The following is a 14,135-nucleotide window of genomic DNA, read 5'->3' as shown; positions in this document are numbered from 1 at the left end:
AACTTCTCTGTGCCTGTTACCGCATCTGTAAAATGGGAATTAAGACTGAGGCCCCCGAGGGACAACGTGATCACCTTGTAACCTCCCCAGCACTTAGAACAGTGCTTTGCACATAGTAAGCACTTAATAAACGCCATTATTATTATTATTACCTAGGCAACACAATGACCTACGATGCAAGAGGAAGCAGAGAATGGAAACAAGATTGGAGGATTAGCCAATGAAGAGTAGCAGCAGCATGTGGTATCAGGCTCCAGACCAAACTAAAGATAATTGTGGTATTTCTTAAGTGCTTACTATGTGCCAGGCACGTACTAAGCGCGGGGGGTATATACAAGTTTATCAGGTTGGACACAGTCCCCGTCCCACATGGAGCCCACAGCCTCAATCTCCTCTTTGTAAAATGGTCACACAGCAGACAAGTGGCAGAGCTTGGAGTCTACAGGGCTGTAGTGGAGTCCTCCCTCCTCTAGACTCCCACTTTCAGGCCAGGCTCAACATTAAAGCGCTTAGAACAGTGCTTTGCACATAGTAAGCGCTTAATAAATTCTATTATTATTATTATTATTAATGTCCGATAAATAATGAAGTCAGTGGTATTTATTGAGTGCTTCCTGGGTGCAGAGAACTGTACTATGCTCTTGAGAGAGTACCCTGTACACTAAGCTCTTGGGAAGCGGCGTGGCTAGAGCATGGGCTTGGAAGTCTGAAGGACCTGGGTTCTAATCCTCACTCTGCCACTGGTCTGCTGTGTTACCTTGGGCAAGCTACTCACTGCACTTTTCTGTGCCTCAGTCACCTCATCTGCAAAATGGGGATTAAGATTGTGAGCCCCGTGTGGGACAAGGACTGTGTCCAACCTGATTATCTTGTATCTACCCAAGGTATAGAGCAGGGCTTGACAGACAGTAAGCGATTAATAAATACCAATATTATTATTATAAGCTTACAGGCTAGAGGGGGAGATAGACATTCATATGAATAAATTATAATGTACTGTCCCAAGTGCTTAGTACAATGCTCTGCACACAGTAAGCACTCAATTAGAGAAGCAGCATGGCTCAGTGGGCTTTGGAGTCAGAGGTTATGGGTTCAAATCCTGGCTCCGCCAATTGTGAGCTGTGTGACTTTGAGCAGGTCACTTTAACTTCTCTGGGCCTCAGTTACCTCATCTGTAAAATGGGGATTAAGACTGTGAGCCCCCCGTGGGACAACCTGATCACCTTGTAACCTCCCTAGCGCTTAGACCAGTGCGTTGCACATAGCGCTTAATAAATGCCAACATTATTATTATTAATAAATACCATTGATTCATTTTAAGGGTGATTTTCAGAGTCCTAGCAAGCACCCTGCACCCGAAAACTGAAGAGTTACAAAATAAAGTTTCCTTGCACAGACAATAGACAAGTTCACACAAAGCCAAAGGTCAGAGCAATTTTCTCCATCACAGCAGCCGACTCACCACTGCACCCCGCTACATACACGTAGATACCGACGTCTCCATATTCTTTTATGATCTGAAATGAGTGGAATAAAGTTTCTATTAGGTTGCTTTAGGGATAAAATATTTTTTCATGGACTTGTGTCTATAGTGAAAGTGGATTTAAAATGTTCCCATTCCTTCCCTCCTGTGTTTCCCATGAATAATTAAGACTTTGCTTAGCCATTTTTAGAATACTTTAGCCTTTTGTTACCTTTTTCATGGTATTCATTAAGCACTTACTATGTGCCAGGCACTGTGCTAAATGCTGGGTGACATCTAAGATCATCAGGTTGGACACAGTCCCTGTCCCACATGGGGCTCACACTCTTAATCCCCATTTTACAGATGAGGTAACTGAGGCACGGAGGAGTGAAAGTCCAAAGTCACACAGCAGACAAATGGTGGAGCTGAGATTAGAACCCAAGTCCTTTTGACTCCTAGGGCTGTGCCCTATCTACTAGGCCACACTGCTTCTCCATAAAAAGTAGTATTATTGGTTTTATCCAGTCCAGTATCCTGTTTCCCACTCTCTGTGAATCCTAATAGTAAGTGCTTAATAAATACCATTATTATTATTATTACTATAATCGTGGTATTTGTTAAGCACTTACTCTGTTTCAAGCACTGGGGTAAATAAAAGCAGCATGGCCTGGTGACAAGAGTATGGACCTGGGTTCTAATTCTGGCCCCGCCACTTGTCTGCTGAGTGACCGTGGACAGTCACTTCACTTTTCTGGGCCTCAGTTTCCTCATCTGTAAGATGTGGATTAAAACTCTGAGCCCCATGTGGAACAGAACTGTGTCCAACCTGATAATCCTGTATTTACCCCAGCGCTTAGAACAGTGCCTGCACAAAGAGTTTAACAAATATCACAATTATTACTACAAGATGATCAGGTCCCACGTGGGGCTCACAGTCTAAGTAATACAAATAATAACGGTATTTGTTAAGCACTTACTACGCACCAGCACTGTTCTAAGCGCTGGGGCGGATACAAGGTAATCAGGAGGAGGGAGAACTGGTACTGAATCCCCATTTTGCAGATGAGGGAACTGAGACAAAGAGAATTTATGCGTCTTGCCAAGGTCACACAGTAGGCAAGTGGTAGAGCCAGGATTAGAACTCAGGTCTTCTGGACTCCCAGGCCTGTCCTCTTTCCACTAGGCCATGCTGCTGCTTCTCATGGAGGGAGGAAACTAAGAAATAGTTCTTATTTTGGTCATGGATGCTAGAAGACCTGGTTTAGGCTTAGAGAAGCAGCGTGGCTCAGTGGAAAGTGCATGGGCTTGGGAGTGAAAGGTCATGGGTTCAAATCCCAGCTCTGCCACTTGTCATTTATTACTCTATTTTACTTGTACATATTTACTATTCTATTTATTTTATTTTGTTAATATATTTTGTTGTCTGGCTCCCCCTTCTAGACTGTGAGCCCACTGTTGGGTAGGGACCGTCTCTATATGTTGCCAACTTCTACTTCCCAAGCACTTTTAGTACAGTGCTCTGCACACAGTAAGCGCTCAATAAATATGATTGATTGAATGAATGAATGAGTGTCAGCTGTGTAACTCTGGGCAAGTCACAACTTCTCTGGACCTCAGTTACCTCATCTGTAAAATGGGGATGAAGATTGTGAGTCCCACCTGGGACGGCCTGATCACCCTGTATCCTCCCCAGCGCTTAGGACAGTGCTTTGCACATAGTAAGGGCTTAACAAATACCAAAATTATTATTATTAAACTCTCCTACTGAGTGCCCTTGGCAAAGTCACATCCTCCAACTGTGCCTTAGTTTCTTTCCCTATAAAACAAGGATGGCAATTCCCGCCTTTCCCTCACAGGGCCCATGAAAGTGCTTTCGAAAGATAAAAATTTAACAGCAAGTCAAAGTTTTATCACCAGTACCAGGTCTGCAGGTTGTTCCACTTAAAGGCAAAGACCCAATCCCCCCAAAGTGGATAAAAACTAAATCTCGACTTAGAAAGGGATCAAATGTGAAATTAAATACTTACACCTTTTAGAGTTTTTACTCCGACTGAATCTATAAAATTCACTTGAGTGAAATCCAAAATTATAGTGTGAACATTAGCTCCTGGTGGCATAAACCTTTCCAGTTCTTCTGGAAATGTGTTCTGGACGATCAGTTCGGCTGGGCCTTTTCCACTTTGCTCATCATTCTGGATTTCCTGCTTTGTACCACCTTCCCCACCTCCTTCTGAATCATGAACCTAAAAATCAAATCAAACCACATATCAACAATCAACCAATCAATCGTATTTATCGAGCACTTACTGTGTGCAGAGCACAGTATTAACTGCTTGGGAGAGTACGACACACAGTTGGTCTCAATCAATTGTATTTATTAAGCTCTTACTGTGTGCACAGCATTGTACTAAGCACTTGGTACAATATAACAGAGTTGGTAGACACGTTCCCTGCCCAAAATGAGTCTAGAGGGGAAGGCAGATGTTAAAATAAATTGGGGATATGTCCATAAGTGCTGTGGGACTGAGGGAGGGGTGAAAAAAGGGCACAAATCCACATACGAGGGTGACGCAGAAGGGAGTGGGAGAAGAGGTGGGCTAAGCTACAAATTGTTCGGCCCAAATGCAGCTATTTTCAACACAACCAGTCTAGTCTCTGGGTAGGGTTTTAACTGCAAAACACTTAGCAAATCCTAAGGCCACCAGGGAAGAGATTCTGGGGATGGTGATGTCCACGGGCCATCATTAAGGGACAGTGTCAGGAGCCTAAATTCCCCACTTTCCCTGGGAAAAGGCCCAGGGAAAAGAGTGCAAATAAAGGGGCCGAGCAAATAAAGTTCTTCCTAAGGTAGTCTGACCTTGCACTGCACTCTTTCAAGCTTCCGGGATAAAAGAACCTGGTCTACTTAAGACTTTGTTCCACTCCACAGCCTGGGTTAAAGATCCACTATTTCTTCTCAGTTAATCATCATCTATCAGCACCCCTCAGAATAATTACACACAGCATATTAGGGGTTAGAGAGTATCAAACGAAATAAAAAGGACACAAGACTTTCACTTGTCAGCTGGGGAACAGAGGACAGATCCAGGATCTTATCATTTACAATTGTTTTACAGCCTATCAATGGAAATTACTTCAAAGTCAGTCCATCCTTCCACCACACCCTTCATTAAATAAATTGCCATAAAAAAGAGCTAAGAAATATTCCCATCTGTGGAAACGGGAGGGGAAATATTGCCCTTGGAGAATGATATGGTGAGAGAAAAGTCTTAGACAGAAAAAGGCCAACTAGTCACAACTCACAACTTTGACAACTGTCGATTTGGGCTTGTTTGTCCGCTTCATTTCCCTGGCGTGCTTCTTCAGGATTTTCCTTCGGGCCGCCATTATAACCGCTGCATTCACTCCGGTCTCGTGTGAGGAAATGCAAAAGTATCATGTTATGTGCATAGTGGAATACTAATGTATGATAATGGTATTTGTTAAGCGCTTATTATATAATAATAATAATGGTATTTGTTAAGCGCTTACTATGTGCAAAGCACTGTTCTAAGCGCTATGTGTCAAGCACTGAGGTAGATAATCGGGGCTCTGCCGCTTGTCTGCTGTGACACCTTGGACAACCCTTTTAACTTCGCTGTGTCTCGGTTCCCTCATCTATAAAATGGGAGTTAAGACTGTGACTGTGTCCAACCTGATCAACTTGTACCAACCCCAGAGCTCAGTACAGTGCCTGGTACATAGTAAGTGCTTAATAAATACCACAATTGTTATTATTATTACACGAGTTAATCGGGTTAGACACCGTTCCTGTCCCACAAGGGGCTTACAGTCTTAGCAGGAGAGGGAAGTGCTACCTACAGCTCAGCTTCTTGGTTTCCCATCCAAGTCCCAGATTTTTCTCTTCATCCCCTCATAATTCCGGGTGCTCCCTGTCTACTCCTTCCATCCCAATCAGGATACTTTTTTTTATCCTCTCTCTGAATCTTTGTCCAATCTGTCCCCTAAACCTGCATCAGCTTCGCTTTCAAACACCTTCCTTCCCCTTGTCGATCTCCCTCTTGTCTAAATCCCAGCCATCTCTTCCAGGAATCTGCCCGAGATTATTCCCATGGCCCTTTCTAATTACTAGTCCAATTCGGGAGCCACTCATTCAACCAGTCACTTAACTTCTCTGTGCCTCAGTTCCCTCATCTGTAAAATGGGGATTAAGACTGTAAGCACCCCCATGGGACAACCCGATTACCTTGTAACCTCCCCAGCGCTTAGAACAGTGATTTGCACACAGTAAGTGCTTAATAAATGCCATCGTGATTATTATTATTAAAAAGGGAGCTGCAGTGTGAAGCGGCATGGCCAAATAGAAACAGCACAGCCCTGGGAGTCAAAAGACCTGGGTTCTAATCCCGGATTCGTCACTTTCCTGCTGTGGGATTTTAGGCACACCACTTCACTAGGCCTCAGTTATCTCATCTGTAAAATGCGGATAAAGACAGGGAGCCCCATGTGGGACAGGGACTGTGTCTGACCCAATTATCTCGTATCTACCCTAGCGCTTGGTACACTTTGGGCAAGTCACTTAACTTCTCTGGGCCTCAGTTACCTCATCTGTAAAATGGGGATTAAGATTGTGAGCCCCGCGTGGGGCAACCTGATCTCCTTGTATCCCCCCAGCGCTTAGAACAGTGCTTTGCACTTAGTAAGTGCTTAACAAATACCAACATTATTATTATTATTATTATTACTACTACTACACCGCCTGGCACATGGTAAGTGCTTAACAGATTCCAAAAGAAAAACGCACAACGCTTGTTCCCTCTGCTAAGCAGGTTAGTTAGGGAAGCAGAGGCTGAGCATCGGAGAGCTCTGATCACAGCAAGAGGAGTGCACCCTAAAGAGGCAAAACAGGACTCTTGTCCACTCACCTTTCTCCGCAGAGCATTATTATACAAGTCGCTGTTGGCATAGTAGATGGGGGCATTGATCTGGAATATTTTAATCCCCGGGTGTTCTCTCACCTGCAGAAGGGGGAAGGGGGTGAGGAGGAGGACAAAGAAGAGTGGTCTCTTCAATCAGCACTTTAATCAAAAAGCCGTCCCTCTCCCTCTGTGGATGAGGATGACCCCCAAAGTCCCTCCTAGGCTTTGGTGTACAGCGCGAGCTGTACTTCAGAGCCCGGTCCTTCACCCTTCGTCGGCTGAAACCCCGTGCTCTGGGAATTGACACCTCCTGGGCCTCTTTCTAGGTGCCGGGCACCAAGAGGGGATGCGTGACTTGGTCATTTCTTGGCTGTGAAGGCTCCCCACTCTGGACAGGGGATTTGAGAAAGGAAGGGAAAGGAGGAAGTCTTATTTCCCTGGAGAAGAACGAGGCAAGGCGGGAGGCTCAAAGCTGGAGGAGCAGGCGGGGAAAGAGAAGAGTCGCTGTGTGCCCTAGTCCCGTCCTGGCCTCCTGGGCCTCGGCAGCAAGCAGAGGGAGATGGAGAACGAGCCAGGAGCCTGGAGGAGACTTCTGCAGGCCCACAGGGTGGATCTGGAGGGGGTCAAACTCTCTCCTGGCTCTCCAAGAGACAGCAGAAAAGAGGGAGAAATGCCGTGGTATCATCGCGGTAGATTGCCATGATAGAGAAGCAGCACGTCCTAGTGGAAAGAGAAAGGACCTGGGTTTTAATCCCACCTCCGCCGTTTCTCTGCTGCATGACCTGGGGCAAGTCACTTCACTTCTCTTTGCCTCCGTTTCCTCATCTGTAAAATCGGGATTAAGACCGGGAGCCCTGTGTGGGGCAGAGACTGTGTCCAACCTGATTAGCTTGTACCTACCCAGCACTGGAACATAGGAAGTGCTTAACGAACACCTTTTAAAAAAAATTGGGGCCAGGGGAAACACCGCCTTGGGTCAAAGTGTGGACTTCTTAAATCCTCTCACTCACCTCTGAGTGAGAGTAAACTAAGAGAGTAATAAGAGCAGTAGTAATAGTAGTAGTAATCACCATCTCCCAAGCTTTCCACAAAAAGGTGCAGCATAAATAGTAGTAGTAATAGTAGTAGTGGCGTACTTGCACTTATTGAGCAGCTGGGATCTTAGTATAATTTCCTGCTGGCTAGGAGCTGACTGGGGATAGATCAATTTATCACTGGTCCTTATTGAGTGCTTACTCTTTACTGAGTGCTCACTTTGTGTAGAGTACCGTACTAAGCACTTGGGAGAATACAGTATAATGGAGTTGGAAGACATGTAGCACTTTACAGTCTAGCAGGAGTTTGCAGATATAGGAATACCAAATACGCATATTCAGGCACATTCTGAGGATGGGCAAAATAGAAAATCAATTCAAGAGGTGGCTATCGGGTTGCTAATAATTGGTTGGGGCAGGCTTGTTGAAAGAGGCGGGGTTTCAGTTGGGCTTTGAAGGAGGGGAAGGCTAAAGTCCTGGGGCATATTGGTGGGGTGAGAAAATCCACCTGGGTCTGAGGCAGCCAAGGTGTGAAAAGGGCTTTAAAGATGGCATCAACCCACACCTTGATATGTTGGATGATCGATATACTGCATTTCTGCGAGGGTCCCAAGAAGTTTTCAGATAAATAAAGGTTCCCCAAAACAGCACTGTTGGGCAGATGCTAAGACTGGTTTTGAGATCCTCGGGAGGAGGGAGACATTCAACTCACAGAAATGAAAAGCACACCATCTCCCAAGCTTTCCATAAGAGGCAGCTAGTTTTCCGCCCCAAGATCCTCATTCATCGTGCCTCTCCAATCCCAGGTGACTGCTTTCTGAATACAAAAGGACTTTTTTTTTTTTTTAATGGTATTCGTTAAGCGCTTACTATATCCCAGGCCCTGTACTAAGCACCGGGGTAGATACCACTTAATCAGATTGGACCCAGTCCATGAACCACTTGGGGTTCCCAGTCTCAATCCTGTTTTACAGGTGAGGGAACTGAGGCCCAGTGAAGTGACTTGCCCAAGGCCACTGGGTAGACAAGTGGCAGAGCTGGGATTAGAACCCAGGTCCTGACTCATAGGCCCACGCTCTATCTACTACACCACACTGTCTCTCCTTTCACCCTGACCACTGCCCTGTGGGAGAGGTGGGATTGGTACCAAGAATATTCCCCAATCAGTGGTATTTATTGAAGGCTTACTATGTGCAGAGCACTGAACTAAACACTTGAGAACACATAGAGAACACACACAGAGAAGCAGCATGGCTCAGTGGAAAGACCACAGGCTTTGGAGTCAGAGGTCATGGGTTCAAATCCCAGCTCCGCCAACTGTCAGCTGTGTGATTTTGGGCAAGTCACTTAACTTCTCTGTGCCTCAGTTACCTCATCTGTAAAATGGGGATTAAGACTGTGAGCCCCCCGTGGGACAACCTGATCACCTTGTAACCTCCCCAGAGCTTAGAACAGTGCCTTGCACATAGTAAGCATTTAATAAATGCCATTATTATTATTATTATTGTTGTTGAGAGAGTCCAACACTACAGAATTAGTATATATGTCCCCTGCCCACAGGCAGCAGCAGTTTTCCCCATTTGGAAGGGACAAAATCAGTCTTCTGAAAAAGGCACACAGACGTGGCTCAACGGAAAGAGCACGTGCTTGTGAGTCAGAGGTCATGGGTTCGAATCCCAGCTCCACCAACTGTCAGCTGTGTGACTTTGGGCAAGTCACTTAACTTCTCTGGGCCTCAGTTACCTCATCTGTAAAATGGGGATTAAGACGTGAGCCCCCCGTGGGACAACCTGATTACCTGGTCTCCTCCCCAGCGCTTAGAACAGTGCTTTGCACATAATAAGCACTTAATAAAATGCCATTATTATTATTATTATTTCTGAGCACCAATAATCTTCAAAAAAGAGCAAGTTTGAAGGGCTGGTTTAAGTTAGTTCAGCCGGAGTATCAGTTAATCAATGGCACATACAGCGCTCTGCACACATTAAGTGCTAGGGAGAGTACAATACAACAATACAGCAGACACATCCCCTGCCCACAGCGGGTTTACGGTCTAGAGGACGAGCTTACAGTCTAGGGAAGTAGAAATAGAACTACAAACCCCTCGATTTGATCGTCAAACCGCCCTCATTCAGTAAGGAAATTGCAATCATCCCCAGCCTCAACTGCTTTCCCGATCGTTCAGCGGATCGGAAGAAAAGAAAAAAAAACGAGGCTCACCTCTTCGTAGGCATCAATGTCACAATAAACATCCGTGTTAGGGATCTGTCCAAGGACCCTGTACCTCGGGCTGGAGAGAAACAGACGGGAAGGTTACGATAACCCAATCGGCGGTACTTATTGAGCGCTGCATATGGAGCACTGTACTAAACTCTTGGGAGAGTACAGAGTTGATAGACATGTACTCCAAGCGCTTGGTACAGTGCTCTGCACACAGTAAGCGCTCAATAAATACGATTGATTGAATGAATGAATGTTCCCTGTCTAAAGGAGCTATAAGACAATCAGGAAGCCCACCTCGCTCTGGGAAGAGAGGATTCAGCTTAAATCTATCAATGGTATTTACTGAGCACCTACTATGTGCTGAACACTGTCCTAAGCACTTGGGGAGTACAACAGGTACATTCCCTGCCCATAATTAGCTTATAGTCCAGACGGGGAGACGGACATTAATATATAAGTAGTGGATGGAGCACGGGCCTGAACTCAGAAGGACCCAGGTTCTAATCCCAGCTCCGCCGTTTGTCTGCTGTATGACCTTAAGCAAGTCACTTCTCTTCTCTGTGACTCAGTTTCTTCATTTACAAAATAATATAAATAATAAAATGATATAAAATGAGGATTAAGACTGTGAGCCCTACTGTGAGGCAGGCTCTGGGTCCAAATGGATCATCTCTTGGAGAAGCAGCGCGGCTCAGTGGAAAGAGCCGGGGCTTTGGAGTCAGAGGTCAGGGGTTCAAATCCCGGCTCCACCAGTTGTCAGCTGTGTGACTTTGGGCAAGTCACTTCACTTCTCTGCGCCTCAGTTCCCTCATCTGTAAAATGGGGATTAAGACTGTGAGCCCCCTGTGGGATAACCTGATCACCCTGTAACCTCCCCAGCGCTTAGAACAGTGCACTGCACAGAGTAAGCGCTTAATAAATGCCATCATTATTATTATTATTACCCCAGTGCTTAGACCAGTGCCTGGCACATTGTAAGCACTTAAATACCATAACAATCATTATTACTATTATTAATGATAAGGAAGTTTTAAGGTGGCTCTCAAAGTTGAAACATTTCCTCTCAAGAACCAGTGGCTGATTCATTCATTCATTCAACCGTATTTATTGAGCGCTCACTGTGTGCAGAGCACTGTACTAAGCGCTTGGTAAGTACAAGTTGGCAACATATAGAGATGGTCCCAACCCAACAGTGGGCTCACAGTCTAGAAAGGGGAGACAGATAACAAAATAAAATGATCTAGCCCAACAACGGTGTGGGTTCTTTGGCACAACTGGTTCCTTAGCCCGCACAGAGAGGAATCCACTTCCCTGCAGAAACTGGTGGCTCGGGGAAGCCTGGGGCATTTTCAGGGACCAGAGGAGGCTGTGGGCACCTGCTCACCCTAAGCGGGGATGAGTATCACCAAGACACATCGGCGTTTCCATCACAGATGGAAGCAGCAGCACGGCCTAGGGGATAGAGCACGGGCCTGGGTGTCCGAATAATAATAATAATGACGGTATTTGTTTGTATGTGCCGAGCGCTGGGATAGATGTTGCCAATTTGTACTTCCCAAGCGCTTAGTACAGTGCTCTGCACATAGTAAGCGCTCAATACGATTGATGATGATAGATACAACGGTATCAGGTTGTCCCAGGTGGGGCTCACAGTCTTCACCCCCGTTTCACAGATGAGGTAACTGAGGCCCAGAGAAGTGAAGCGACTTGCCCAAAGTCACGCAGCTGATAAAGTGGCGAAGTTGGGATTAGAAACCCTCATCCTCTGCCTCCCAAGCCCGGGCTCTTCCCGCTAAGCCAGGCTGCTTCTCTGGAAGACCTGGGTTCCAATCCCAGCTCTGCCACTTGTCTGCTGGGTGGCCTTGGGCAACTCACTTCACTTCTCCGGGTCTCAATTCCCTCCTCTGTAAAATGGGGATGAAGACGGTGGAGCCCCATGTGGGTCAGGGATTGTGCCCGACTCCATTTGCTTGTATCCACCCCAGCGCTTAGTGCAGTACCTGGAGCTTAACAAATATCATTATCATTATTATCGCAATTATTATTAAATCAGTTGTTCTAGTTGGCCAGCACCGCTCCAAACCCCGAGACTCCGGAAAGACAGGCTAGCAGAAGGCATTCGAGTCTGTGAGCCCACTGTTGGGTAGGGACTGTCTCTATATGTTGCCTACTTGTACTTCCCAAGCGCTTAGTACAGTGCTCTGCACACAGTAAGCACTCAATAAATATGATTGATTGATTGATTGATGCCCCCGGGAGTATTCATGCCATTCCTCAATCCCTGGCGACTGTCAAATTTTAATTCCCAGAGTGAGTTTGGCGGTGTTAAGTTTTAACTGGGAAAGTCTCTAGACTGTTAAGCTCCTTGTGGGCAGGGAATGTGTCAGTCTGTTATTGTATAGTAATAATAATAATAATAACGTTGGTATTTGTTAAGCGCTATGTGCAAAGCACTGTTCTAAGCGCTGGGGTAGATACAAGGTAATCAGGCTGTCCCACGAGGGGCTCCCGGCCTTCATCCCCATTTGACAGATGAGGGAACTGAGGCCCAGGGAAGTGAAGTGACTTGCCCAAAGTCACACAGCTGACAAGTGGCGGAGCCGGGATTTGAACCCATGGCCTCTGACTCCAAAGCCCGGGCTCTTAGACTGCGAGCCCACCGTTGGGTAGGGACCGTCTCTATATGTTGCCAACTTGTGCTTCCCAAGCGCTTAGTACAGTGCTCTGCACACAGTAAGCGCTCAATAAATACGATTGATTGATTGATTGATTTCCACGCTGCTCCCCCCCCCCCCTCCCATCCTCTTACTGTGGGAGTTCCCCAAGGTTCAGTGCTTGGTCCCCTTCTGTTCTCAATCTACACTCACTCCCTTGGTGACCTCATTCGCTCCCACGGCTTCAACTATCACCTCTACGCTGATGACACCCAGATCTCCATCTCTGCCCCTGCTCTCTCCCCCTCCCTCCAGGCTCGCATCTCCTCCTGCCTTCAGGACATCTCCATCTGGATGTCCGCCCGCCACCTAAAGCTCAACATGTCGAAGACTGAGCTCCTTGTCTTCCCTCCCAAACCTTGTCCTCTCCCTGACTTTCCCATCTCTGTTGACGGCACTACCATCCTTCCCGTCTCACAAGCCCGCAACCTTGGTGTCATCCTCGACTCCGCTCTCTCATTCACCCCTCACATCCAAGCCGTCACCAAAACCTGCCGGTCTCAGCTCCGCAACATTGCCAAGATCCGCTCTTTCCTCTCCATCCAAACCGCTACCCTGCTAATTCAAGCTCTCATCCTATCCCGTCTGGACTACTGCACTAGCCTTCTCTCTGATCTCCCATCCTCGTGTCTCTCTCCACTTCAATCCATACTTCATGCTGCTGCCCGGATTATCTTTGTCCAGAAACGCTCTGGACATATCACTCCCCTCCTCAAAAACCTCCAATGGCTACCGATCAATCTGCGCATCAGGCAGAAACTCCTCACCCTGGGCTTCAAGGCTCTCCATCACCTCGCCCCCCTCCTACCTCACCTCCCTTCTCTCCTTCTACTGCCCAGCCCGCACCCTCCGCTCCTCCACCACTAATCTCCTCACTGTACCTCGCTCTCGCCTGTCCCGCCATCGACCCCCGGCCCACGTCATCCCCCGGGCCTGGAATGCCCTCCCTCTGCCCATCCGCCAAGCTAGCTCTCTTCCTCCCTTCAAGGCCCTGCTGAGAGCTCACCTCCTCCAGGAGGCCTTCCCAGATTGAGCCCCTTCTTTCCTCTCCCCCTCGTCCCCCTCTCCATCCCCCCGCCTTACCGCCTTCCCCTCCCCACAGCACCTGTATATATGTATATATGGTTGTACATATTTATTACTCTGTTTATTTATTTATTTATTTATTTATTTTACTTGTACATTTCTATCCTACTTATTTTATTTTGTTGGTATGTTTGGTTCTGTTCTCTGTCTCCCCCTTTTGGACTGTGAGCCCACTGTCGGGTAGGGACTGTCTCTATGTGATGCCAATTTGTACTTCCCAAGCGCTTAGTACAGTGCTCTGCACATAGTAAGCGCTCAATAAATACGATTGATTGATTGATTGATTGATTGATTGCTTCTCATAGTACTCTCCCAAGCACCTAGTATTATTGTTAAATCAGTTCTTCTAGTTGGCCAGCACCGCTCCAAACCCCGAGACTCCGGAAAGACAGGCTAGCAGAAGGCATTCCAGTCTGTGAATGCACAATAAGCACCCAATAAATACGACTGACTGAGCGACACGGAAGGGCAGCGCTCTGTCAGCGGGCCGCGGGCTCACCTCTGGGTCCGGTAGATGACTGTCATCAGCGCGATGATGACCGCCGTGATCAGACCGTAGTCCAGGCCCAGGAACAGGGAGGAGACAAAGGTAGTGAGCCAGATCGTCTAAACCACAGGCAGAAAGCTCCAGGTTACAACGGGGCCTCTCCTCTTCCCCTCCGACACACAGGACGCACTCTCCTGGCTTCAAAGC

At 46.9% G+C, this 14,135-nt stretch overlaps 1 protein-coding gene across 4 annotated transcripts in view; it reads right to left on the bottom strand.

Annotated features, from left to right (window-relative positions):
* Positions 1 to 14,135, bottom strand: part of SLC26A5 (solute carrier family 26 member 5) — a 42,911-nt gene that overhangs the window by 1,898 nt on the left and 26,878 nt on the right. For 2 of the 4 annotated variants that reach the window (XM_038741169.1, XM_038741171.1), the window contains 6 exons: positions 13,941 to 14,047; positions 9,639 to 9,708; positions 6,391 to 6,483; positions 4,769 to 4,876; positions 3,493 to 3,708; positions 1,463 to 1,517 (listed from right to left, as the gene is read on the bottom strand). In XM_038741169.1, the coding sequence (XP_038597097.1) occupies positions 1,463 to 1,517; positions 3,493 to 3,708; positions 4,769 to 4,876; positions 6,391 to 6,483; positions 9,639 to 9,708; positions 13,941 to 14,047 (649 nt within the window). The remainder of the gene's footprint in view (positions 1 to 1,462; positions 1,518 to 3,492; positions 3,709 to 4,768; positions 4,877 to 6,390; positions 6,484 to 9,638; positions 9,709 to 13,940; positions 14,048 to 14,135) is intronic. The other 2 variants (XM_038741170.1, XM_038741172.1) reach the window with 1 other exon arrangement.

The sequence above is a fragment of the Tachyglossus aculeatus genome (assembly GCF_015852505.1).
Source record: "Tachyglossus aculeatus isolate mTacAcu1 chromosome 12 unlocalized genomic scaffold, mTacAcu1.pri SUPER_6_unloc_1, whole genome shotgun sequence".
In the NCBI taxonomy this organism is placed as follows: Eukaryota; Metazoa; Chordata; class Mammalia; order Monotremata; family Tachyglossidae; genus Tachyglossus; species Tachyglossus aculeatus.
Note: the sequence above shows the minus strand (reverse complement) of the source record. Positions and strands in the feature narration are given on the sequence as shown.